Source organism: Sphaeroforma arctica, assembly GCF_001186125.1.
Source record: "Sphaeroforma arctica JP610 unplaced genomic scaffold supercont1.549, whole genome shotgun sequence".
NCBI classification, from domain to species: domain Eukaryota; class Ichthyosporea; order Ichthyophonida; genus Sphaeroforma; species Sphaeroforma arctica.
In genome coordinates, this window is record NW_014040009.1 from 703 (window position 1) to 13030 (window position 12328).

General features: G+C 37.9%; 2 protein-coding genes across 2 annotated transcripts; both read right to left on the reverse strand.

Moving 5' to 3' along the window:
- Nucleotides 1-250: 250 nt before the first annotated feature.
- Nucleotides 251-2142, reverse strand: SARC_07162 (hypothetical protein; the record flags this gene model as incomplete). The annotated part of the gene is made up of 3 exons (XM_014298899.1): nt 1878-2142; nt 639-832; nt 251-427 (listed from the first exon to the last, which is right to left on the reverse strand). Coding segments are annotated over exons 1-3 (540 nt in total), but the record flags the coding sequence as incomplete, so codon positions are not given.
- Nucleotides 2143-8800: 6658 nt separating this feature from the next.
- On the reverse strand, nt 8801-11877 carry SARC_07163 (dimethyladenosine transferase). Its single transcript, XM_014298900.1, has 5 exons — nt 11644-11877; nt 11238-11381; nt 10323-10445; nt 9666-9794; nt 8801-8999 (listed from the first exon to the last, which is right to left on the reverse strand). Exons 1-5 carry the CDS (start codon nt 11830-11832, stop codon nt 8847-8849), a joined length of 738 nt encoding a protein of 245 aa, XP_014154375.1. The 5' UTR covers nt 11833-11877; the 3' UTR covers nt 8801-8846.
- Nucleotides 11878-12328: the final 451 nt, after the last annotated feature.

Below are 12328 nucleotides of genomic sequence, written 5' to 3' on the forward strand. Positions count from 1 at the left end.
ATAGATACATACATACACTTGCCAGCGCACACACACATTCACACGTCCACAAATACATATACCCACACTTAGCCTCTACTTGAAATAGTGGTCTTCAGACGCATCCTGATTAGACCATGGACGCCACCGTCGTAGAAATAGTCATTTACATGCACACATATATACTCAGAACAATCGACACACGTGTACATACATGCATACATACATACATTCATGCATATATTAACACACACACAAAGCCTCTTCTTACAGTGGTACTCTTCAGATCCGTCCCCGCATAGACCATAGGCATTAATTGCATCGCCACTTTACGCACACCCATGGCCGTGGCATTGATACGCAGTTTGATCAGTGTACGCAGAAGTATCAAGCTGTCGTTGCGAATAGGAGAGCTCTTATTGCGCGTCAATACGTACAGGCTAAGATCCTGCGATATCCATGGTGGAAAGGAATGTCAGAATGGACATATGCATGCCCCATCAGCACACTATACCCTCACATGCATATATATATATATATATATATCACAATATATATATATATGCATATATATATATATATATATACGAAATGAATATATACAAACCACAACCTCAAATACGATGGATACACTTGTGTGCCTCCTGTTGAAAACATACCTTGAGATCCCGTGCTTGCTTCTCGAGCAGAAGACCGTGCGTATTCAACCGCTTGACATACACTTGCAGGTTGCCTAGCAACGCTTTGTAGGCCGAGAGGTATGGTTTGCCTATACCTTGCTGCAGCTCTTCCATCTGCGCAATCGCCAGCAACAGCCCTCCATCGTGATTGAGAAGTATCGCAAAACACAGCTCTGTGTGTGCATGTAAGGCAAGGATACCCCCAATGCTCTATCCGTGAAAATGTGCTGGGCAAGCCAACCTAACAGACTAACAAAATTAGGTACTAAACTACACCCGTATCTAAAGGGCAAGAAGCTTCTATCGCCATGCCCATCACTGCACCACACACTGATACCGTGTGTTTGTATGCATAACCACGGTGTCACATTGACATAAAAATGTAGTTGGTTTAGTATGTAAGTCATAGTATAACTGCAAAGTATCTATCACAACTCACTACTATCGTCTATTTATATTTAATAGCCACATTGCCACATTGACATAGGTTATAGGTATATCCATAATGTACTTATCATATGTATAGACATACACACGCAAGTATAGTCCATTTGATTCATAACCACATTGCCACATCGACAAAGGTTATAGGCATAACTGTAATGCTACCTATCATATGTATAATCAAACACACGCAAGTATACTCTATTTGTATTCATATCCACACTGCCACATTGAAATATTTTATCGGTATAACTGTATTGTTACCTACCACATGTACAAGCTTAAACACGCAAGTATAGTCTATTGGTATACCTAGCCACACTGTCACATTGCCATAGGTCATAGGTACAACGATAATGTACTTATCACAGGTATATACATACACACGCAAGTATAGTCTATTTGTATTCACAACCACACTGCCACATGGGATATAGGCATAACTGTAATGTTATCTTAAACCTACACACGCAAGTATAGTCTATTTGTATTCATAGACACACTGCCACATTGACATAGGTCATAGGTATAATTGTAGTGTACTTATTACAGGTATGAACGTATACACACAAGTATAGTCCAATTGTATTGATAACCAAACTGCCACGTTGACAGGTTATAAGTATAACTGTTGGTCCCTCTGTATGGAATTTATATCCTGTTACTACATACCATACCAACATCATGCACTCTAACTATTATTATTCACAAATGCTTAGTGAACATATATTTGTTCTTCATCGGTATTCACTTAACGTAGACATGCATACATACTTATGGTGTTTGGATCCTGCACCTTGATGCATAGCTGGTTAATATCCACAACCAGATCAAAAGCCTGCTGGCCTCTCTGTTCGTGTGTGCCTGTTGCACAGCCATTCGGATCTGTAACCGACAGTAGCAGAGCCAAACGCTCGTTGATTGCGGTAAGCTCAGAGTTCATAGTGTTATGGATGTACGCATTAACGACAGGTATGTTTGTGTACTTATTAAATATACATGTGATACCCCGTTTTAGGTACAGGTGTTTGTTGTAGTGTATCCACTTCTTTACATCATTCTTGATGTCATTGGGAACGTACGCAGCATGTGTCTATTGCGATGTTATCTTACAGCATTGAGCGACAACCGTTGACAGTAAACTCACGCGGACAGTAAACGCACCTACTCCCATCCACAACGCAAGACATGTACCACGCTACGTACATTCACTACCATTTAAAGAAAGGCCTGTCCATGTACTTGATATGTGACTTGTGATATGTATGTGTTGTTATATAATATACTAATTTAGTTGTTAGCGTTGTTGGTGACGGAATATACCTATCTCTACACAAGCTGCCTGTACTCTGTAGTATGTAGTGTGTAGGGGGGTTTCTTCTCATCACCTGACACATATTGTAATAAATAGATACAAATGGCAAATCACAAAAATTGCGATGACTCTCTCGCTGCCGCCGAAAAAAAAATTCCGCTTTTAGTTAAAAAATATATATAAACAGCTGAGAACGTAGTACGTTTACCTTAACGCAGTCAATTCAGCGTTTTATTTAGTATAGTAACGTGTGAAACCGTTTATGTTTTAACAATGAACGCATCTATTTGAAAGCGCATTTACTGTTTACGTTCTACGGATTGTAGCCTGGCCTAGAATATGCTACCAGCTACACAGCAGACTCAGAACATTTAATGTTCGCTCAAGCGACGGTTTACGTATATCGTCGTCGTGTAATACCATTCCTACGACAGCAATGTTATCTATCTTAACAATCGCCATGTAGGATTGCTTCAATGAATACAAATTTGAAGCGCGATTGATTGAAGCAATGCATTGTTGGACAGTGTGTTTATTATATACAATTTATATTTGAAAATCGGATACTCTGTGATACTGCTTGCGTGTAGTGCCGCGCTTCCTAACTTGAAAATTACCTTCTAAATTTGCTTAAATGTACATATGCTTGTGTGCGTGGGATTTTAAATCCGTTTTGACGTCAATCCATTTCAGTGTTTTGGGATCTGTGTGATGCGAAAAGATTGCTGCCTTGAATTCGCTGATATGATCAGATTCTATAGCGAAACACCTCCGTCTTTGCGATGTACACCCAAAAAAGGTTTAGGAGTCTTGCCTTTGGACTGAGTATGTCGGAGGGCATTGTCTTCGTGACAAATTTTGTCAATGGAAGTCCAAGGGTATTTATATAGCAGCATCATATCATCCAGGTGGTAAGCAACAATACCATTCTTATCAGTATTCACGATCAAGTCTGGTGCGTGTCGTTCTTCTACCTTATACTGTCCTGCGACAATTCGCTCATTTTTTATATTGAACATAATATCCTTTACGACATGGAATTGTCATATAACTATGGGTTTGTAAATTTTTACTGCGCGTGTCTGCTGCAGATACAACAACAACCGCTCTGTTTTCGTCTTCAAAAATCGATTGAAGCCGATTGGAATTCTTCGTAGAGTTGCAGAGTCTAGAATCCCGAATATAGATCGGGGAGTGTAATTTTCTGCCTTCACGGTCATCGAATCATTCTCTTGTATAGTCATATATGGTTTTCGTCGTTTGGTCAGGCCGAGGAATTTAGATACGATCGCCATGATTGCTTCAGAAATAACAAGCTTTAGTGAACTATTGTGTTGTTTTAGAGATTCAATCTAGTGTGACTGTAAAATGACAGTGATAGATGTATGCACAAATATAAAAGTAACTCCTCTCTCCATCCTTCGACCTACTTATATAGCATTCAACTCAAACGGTAGAGCATTTTTTTATTTTGTCTTCTCGACCACTTTACAGATTTTGCATCAGTCGCATCTGTACTTTATCGCAGGGATGTTCCCGGGGGTTCCCACTTCCCACACTTCCCAAGTTCCCAGGGAGACCCCCCACCATCCACAGGATGTAGCTCATCTTAGACTCTTAGAGTGGTGGCACTTTGTTTTGACTTTGATTGAAGATGGTTTTCTCTTATTAGGAGTTAGGAATTTCATACATATTTTCATTGTGTTTTTTTATTGTTTTTTTTTATTGTTTTATATATTAATATAACTGACTGACTAATTTACATACATATTTTTTCAAAAATAAAAATTATTATGTTTTAGTTTATTTTTTTTAAAGTTTAGGCGGAAAAGTGTAAGTATGTGACTGGAAGGAAACTGGGCCTGAGGTGGTCAATAATTTTATTGTCACCAGTGCCATATATACACATTCTAGCTAAGCTCAATACGTTTTTCCTATATGCAATGAACTTTAAACGTAAACGCAGAGATTTGTAGCTGCTATCAATCCCATTACCTGATCTCTGGTAGCTATTTTCAATCCCATTACCTGATCTCCGGTAGCTGGTTTTAATCCCATTACCAAATCTCTAGTAGCTGCTATCAATCCCATTACCTGATCTCCGGTAGCTGGGTTCAATCACATTACCTAATCTCTAGTAGCTGGGTTCAATCCCATTACCTGATCTCTAGTAGCTGCTTTTAATCCCATTACCTAATCTTTAGTAGCTGCTATCAATCCCATTACCTGATCTCTGGTAACTACTTTCAATCCCATTACCTGATCTCTGGTAGCTGCTTTCAATCCCATTTTTGTTTAAAAAAAAGCCGTTTAGAGTATATCGAGGGCAAATCAACCAGAGATTTTTTTTCAAAATTTGCACCTGAGAAATTGACTTTCGTTGAATCACAGGGCCGCGAAACGCGTAATGTCCAATGAAAACACGATTTTAAAATATCCACAACTGGAAAATAGGACAATGGGTGACGGTTAGGCCGCCTCAAAAAAAAATATCGATTTGTAAACCCATCGCATTATGACTATTATATTTGGGATGAACTTTGAACGTAAACGCATACTTTTTCCAATATTTTGCATTTTAACGGGAAACGTAATGAGGCTAGGTTGTAACTTGTAAAAAGTTGAAACACGGAATTTGTTTTAAATAAAACTGTTATGTATGTAGTGTTTGTTTTTTCTACATAGAGTCTACTCATCTACTGAGTACATACTTGCAGACTGATATTTATCAGTGATCAGTATTCAGTGATCACTGAACTAGTAAACTAATACTTTTCTGAAGTCTGAGCACTGAGCACTGAGCAGAGATGCCAGAGTGAGCCAGAGTGACAGACTGTGTTGTTGACTTGGTGTTAATTTTTATACTTTTGTTGTTTATTTTTAAAACAAATACAAACAGTTGAAACAAGTCAACAACCTCGGGCGACGGTCACAGAACTTGTCCATTTGTCCCGATCAGAAATCCTTCTAGTCCAGTTTGTCCAGTACTCCAGTTTGTCCAGTTTGTCCAGTTTTAAGATTGTCTGAATTTCCGTTCGACAGTCCGATTAGTTCGTTGTATCGTACGCTATTTAAAAAAAAATGTATTTGTTTTGGCGCGCTATATTCTGGTTGAAATGCCATAGATATTTGCCTATTTGGCGGCATTACACTTTTACAGTGCATAAATACTTGATACTTGATAGTTGATAGGGTTATTTATGCAACTACGGAGTATTTACGGACTCGCCGAGTGCTTGTTATCCAATGCGTCCAAGGCAATAAGCAATACTGTAGGTCATTTGGAGTTTTGGACCCGGTATGTAATAAACAGGTACAAACTTAAAAACACCCAGATAAAAAATAAAATAAATATGTTACAAATTCAATCTGAGAGCAGAGTGACTCTGACTCCTGTGGCTATGAGTGTGAGTGATATGTGATCTATGAGCGGATATTCCTCCTAGAGCTTTAAAATGTAATGTAATTTATAAAAAAACTAACTATGTATACATATGTAATTCTTTTTTCAATACTATAAATAATACATATTTTAATATTTTATAGTACAGAACAAGAACACAAGTATAAATAATAAATACATGACAAGATTTTATTATTATTAATGTATTTACATTGTTTTCTTTTTAATTGTTTTAAAAAACAAATATAAAAATACACTCTGAACTTCTGAAGTCTTGAAGTGAGAAGTCTCCTCTCTCCTGACTCTCCTCTCCAGTCTCAAAGCCCAAAAGTCAAGAATCAAGTCTCGACAGTCAAACTTGAAACTCAGTCAAAGAACTGCAATATATTTTGACAAAAAAAAATCGATTGCGCGTACTATCTAGTATCTACCTGCCCCTGTCTTCCAAATATTCTCTCCTTCGTGAGACTTTACACAACCTGGCTACCAATGTTGCTCTACGCTCGGTTCTCTGGGTTGGGACAGCAATCTCATATTCACCCAGGGATGGGAATTGTACCATCTCTGCATGATATGTTTACTTGGGGCAGTAGCGAGTCTCTCCATGGCTTTAAGTTTTAACCTAAGTTAAGCCAACTATAATTTAGATTCCTCCTGTTTGTGATATTAGCCAGTTCCCCTTCATACCGCAATAAACTTTGACAAACTAAATTCTGCTAAATACATCATTATATTTCTTCATAAAAACTGCATACAATCTACATAGCTATACTATTGCAGTCGCGACGTGTGTGTATATATTGCCGAGAGTAGTAAACGCCTACACAGTATATACTTCTTTGCCTATGTGTTTAATTGTGAACCGTACATAGTACATGGACATATTTCCCCATGGGTTAAAAACCTCTACATAGTAAAAAACTTTTGCCTATTTGTTAGATAATGGGCCCCTACATAGTACATACTTCTTTGCCTATGGGCTGAAATGTTAATTCCGACATAGTACATGTATATTTGCCTATGGATTAAATATTAAACCCCTGCACAGTGCATACTCATCTGCATATGGGACAAACAGTAAACAACTACATAGTACATATTTTTTTGCTTATAGGTTGAAAAATAAACCCTACATAGTACATACTTTTTTGTCTATGGGGTGATGAGAAAACCTCTACATAGTACGTACTTATTTGCCTATGAATTATATAGTAAATACCTACATACTTTTGCCTGTGTTAATTATTTAATCCCCACATAGTACAAAATTTAGAATTTGCATATATGATATAGTGCACACCTACATAGTGCATATTTCTTTGCGTATGAGCTTTAAAATAGCAAAATTCTACTCAATACATACTTCAGTATCTGCATATGGGCTAGATAGTAAAACCATAAATAGTACATGTACATACTTATTTGCGTATGGCTTAGTATAGTAAACAACTACATAGTCCATACTTATTTGCCTATAGGTCGAATAGTATAATAATACCACTATATTTGTTACATACTCCATTGCCCATGTGTTGAATACTAAACCATTTAATAGTATATAGGTACTCATGGGTTAAGTAGGAATTTCCTTCATAGTAAATATTTATTTGCCTACGAGTTAAATAGTAAATCCCTACATAGTACATGCTTCTTTGTTTGCTGGTTAAATAGGAATCCTTCACATAGTGCATACTTCTTTGCCTATGGGTTAAAATGTAAACCGCTACGAAGTGCGTACTCTTTTGCTTTTGGGTTAAATAGCAAACATCTACAAATTTCATAATTCTTGCCTGTGACTGAAATAGGTATTTCCTACGCAGTACAAAATTTAATCTTTTCTTTGTGTTAAATACATAGTTATCAACATTACACATACTTCCTTGCCTATCAGTTAAATATCAGACATCTACCTAGTGTATACTTTTGCATATGGGTTTAATGAATAGTAAAAACAAACATTGTATATACAAAATCTGTTTATGGATTACAAAAATATATAGTATATACTTCTAAGCCTTCGTATTAAAAAAATAAGTACTATATGCCTACATAGTACATACTTATTTGCATATGGGTTATTTTATAGTAGGCTTCTACATAGCACGTACTTGTTTTCAATTGTAAACACCTACATAATACTTACTAATTTATCTATGAGTTGAATCGTAAACCCCCACGTATTACACACTTCTTTGCCAATAGGTTATATAGTAACCAGCTACATTCACCTATGTTCAATCGTAAACCCCTACGTAGTACCTACTTATATTCCTATGGGACAGTTAGTAACCCATACATAGCATATACTTCTTCACCTATGGAATGAATAGTAAACCCATAGCACATACTTTGCCTATGAGTGAAGTAGTACCCCTCTACATAGGTGAAGTAGTACCCCTTTACACATTTATACTTCTTTGACTGTGTTTTGAAATAGTCAATCCCTACGTAGTACATACTTTTATATTTGCATAAAAAAGTAAACCCCTATAGTAAACCCCTATGATACATACTTATTTGTCTATGGGTTAAATCGTAAACCCCGACATACTATATACTTACTAAACCATAGTGCATAAATATTTGCCTATGGTATAAATAGCAAACCACTAAATAGTGCACACTTCTTCGCCTATGGGCTCAATAATGAACTCCTACTTAATGCATACCTCCTTGCTTATGGCTCAAATAGTAAACCCGTAAATAGTACTTATTACTTTCCGTATGAGTCATGAAAGTACTTCAAATACCCGACGAACCCGAGGCTCCTAGAGGTAGGCGGTGGACAATGCTCGAGGTGCCAAGGAAAAAATCGGCTGACGACAGGTGACGACTACAGGCAACCTTTGAAGCACTGCATACGGCACTATACTATCGCACGCACAATACATTTCCTTTCATAGTGTCTTTCTCATCAATCGCTAAATGTGATTTATATTTGATTCAGAATGGGTGCCGAGTCCGGTTAACCTGTTGATTGATAAATGTTCTTTATTTCTATATTTAGGTAGTTCGTTGTTACATACTAACTGAAATGGATGTTGTTATCGTTGAATAATTTCAGCAGTTTCAGGAAATCATCTATATCGAGTGTCCTGGATCGCTTTTCCACAAAGTCACTATCAGTTAATAATTTGATCACTTTGTCCTTGATTGACTCCTCATCGGATTCGTCCATCTGTTATTTCAGTTCAAAGTATAGGGCAATAGGTTGGATCAGGTGTGGCTCATACATAGCATAGAACAGCAATGAAATGGTCGCATAGAGTGCTTATATATGTATGTTTGAGTATAGATATAGATATGGATATATGTGTTTTAATGGGTTGATTATCAGGTGATCAGGAAGTAGCCACGAGCGCACTGATTCAAAAGTGGGGGCGGGTGACATTGACGTCACGGATAAATGACCAACAAAACAGAACGGGCATTTTAAGAGTTCATACCCTAAAAAACCATTTAGGATTTAGTGTTATATACGCTAAAAAAGGTGAAGGGTTGGGAAAGGTGAGTCCACCCACCAGATACCAGAGCGCACCACAAATCAATCAAGTAACACATCACCGTAGGAGTCGCTTGATATAAAAGCAGTAAAAGCTGCTGTTTGCACCACCCACTTTATACGGTAACTAAACAGCGCCACACGAATGATAATAAAGTGTAGGTCAACTCTTTCCCCGAAAGCACGCGACTGTTAGTGTATGTGTTTAGACTCTATATATATATATATATATATAATTATAATATACTATTCTATGTATCTATATATATATATATATATATATATAAATATACATTCATATATATATATGTTTATATCGTAGGCGACATGCAGCAGGCATACCATGTTATTGAGAGCGCAGTATGTCTTGTAGTTCTTGCTGAGTAGTTCGAGCACGGCCTTGCTCCTGAAGGACGCACCAAGCGTTTTGTTTTTCCTGACAAAGCAGATACGTAGAAGACCGTCCCATTCCTGCGCACAAAGACATGACTGCATTGAGTCTCGAGTATAGTGGTCCTAGTATAAACTTGAACCAAAGAAATTAAGTCTGTACGTAGTATGATATGTATCGGTTTCAGCCACCAAAGCCCAAGCACTAGAACAATATAAGGACAACCCGAACGTCTCAGGTCATAGCTGCGTCGTTGTGAATAAAGCGAACACCATATGTTTAAAGGTCACAGCCATATTGGCTGAGAGTCGTCATGATAGCGTGGTAGTTTCTGCACTTCAACGCCTAACTCAACATTAACCTGTTCGTTCTTAGCGGAGATAACATACCTATCTATGTCTATATTTATATAGGTATAGATATAGGGTTTTAGCATTGTACTACAAGACCTATATGTGTATATTTACACATATATATATATGTATATATATATATCTATATATATAAATATATACATACATACATATATATACTTATACATATATATGTATATATATGTCTGTAAACTGACCTCTAAGCATTTACTCAACTCAACTAACGACACATACCTGGAAATTAATTGGGGGTGGCGGGTTGTATGGCTCAATGCGCACCACCGCAGACTCGACCTTTGGCGGTGGCTTGAAGTTGTTCTTGCCCACTTTCATCACGTGCTCGACCTTGGATAGTAACTGCATGGAGTGATTGAAAGTCGGCGAGATTGTATAAGCGAGAGTTAAATATAGCACACAGGACTTATACGGAGTGTTTGGGATAGGGTTTTAAGGATTTTAAGGGGTGTTGGGGCGGGTTTGAAGGTAAGGTTATAGTGAGGGTAAGATCTACTGAGCTGGAATAGTTTGCGTAGGATGTATTTATACGCTCGAGATTCTGCGCTCGCGGTGGAGCACTGCTCGAGTAATGCGCAAATTGCAATACAAGACCACCTGCAGTTCGAGAAGACTTATTAACAGTTAATTGTATGTGTAGATACTAACAGTTCATCATACATGTGTGTAGGGTACTATACACCACGGGCATGTACATTTGGAAACTAATCAGAGCATGCCACCACGGGCATGGACATTTAAGGAGAAATAAGAGCATGCCACCACAGCCCATTTTGCAGCTAGAACAAACATAAAACAATTCAATACGAGCACTCTGAACTCACGAGCAGTTGCCAGCATAGCCAGACGAACGTATAAACATTATCGTACAAAGACACAACACTACAATATATAGAACACACAACACCAATATAACACACCCATACCATAGCCACAGGCACAAGCACGTACTATCTCGAAAGTCATATGTCAAATGAACACTGTACACAACACCCATACCATAGCCACAGGCACAGGCACGTACTAACTTTAAAGTCATATGTTAGATGAACACTGCACACAACACCCATACCATAGCCACAGGCACAGGCACGTACTAACGGTAAAGTTATACACCTAATGAACACTTCATACCTGCGTGTTAACTGATAATCGGCAGTACAGGGGATCGCCAGGCTTAGCCACTAAGCGCTGGGCGAACTCCAACTGAAACATCAGCACTGCACACCGAAAGAACGGGCGGTGCAGCAGCAACTTAAACACCAACGGCGATGAGATCTGTTGTATAACAGAGAGGGGTAGAGGGTTTTAGAGGGAGTGAAGGGTACCTATGTATGTATGTATGTATGTATGTATGTAATAACATAGTAGTCAGATAGTGTGTAAGTCAGATAGGATGTGTTTGTGTCCCTAAACACCGTGCGCGCATGTGCGTATGAGTGCAACCCTACATCTGTATATATGTCGGCACAAGCAGACGCAAGTGACAAGTGACAGCCCAAGACCCAAAAACCCTACAATCTCCATAGCAACCACCCACCTGGTACGGCACATTAGCCACGCATACATCGAAGTACGGCATCTCGGACTTTAGGATATCACCCACGCGAATACTAAGCTTGCTGTACTGGGGAGTTCCTTGGATACGTTTAGTTAACTCAGCCACCATACGTGGGTCCACCTCACACGCCACGACTTTCTTCGCTATGTCGAGCAATTTGACGGTCATGTTTCCGGTTCCTGGTCCTACTTCTAGGACCGTATCTGAACTCCTGTAAAAGTCAAGGAGACGATGAGAGATCGACAGGGGCGAGGTGGAAGGGGTAGACTTGATTTGTACATATATATATATATATATATATTTGAATATATGTTTTATATAGTAAAGAATTCATATCTCCCAAATTGGTTACAGCCGCACCAGAAACATAAAATACAAGTAAATAGGTAAATATCAGACCATATAAATGAATACTGGAGTATGTAACCACATTCATATACACTTATAGAAATAAGAAATATATACACATTTATTTATAAATACATAGGTAATCTGTCAATATATATATAAAATATAAGCAAGATATTCAGATATCAGTACAAATCGACTTAAGAATACACATCAGCATACGCTCGCACACACACTCACCCACAACCACACCCACAAATCAAACACACTCACTTATACATACTCATATATGTATATATATATATATATATNTATA

Excerpts from the sequence above, each read along its gene's own strand:
- SARC_07163 (XM_014298900.1), bottom strand. The coding sequence starts at position 11,832 with ATGACCGTCAAATTGCTCGACATAGCGAAGAAAGTCGTGGCGTGTGAG. Across the intron at positions 11,382-11,643 it reads TGGCTAATGTGCCGTACCAG|ATCTCATCGCCGTTGGTGTT; the intron begins GTGGGTGGTTGC and ends GTTATACAACAG. Across the intron at positions 10,446-11,237 it reads GATTATCAGTTAACACGCAG|TTACTATCCAAGGTCGAGCA; the intron begins GTATGAAGTGTT and ends CACTCCATGCAG.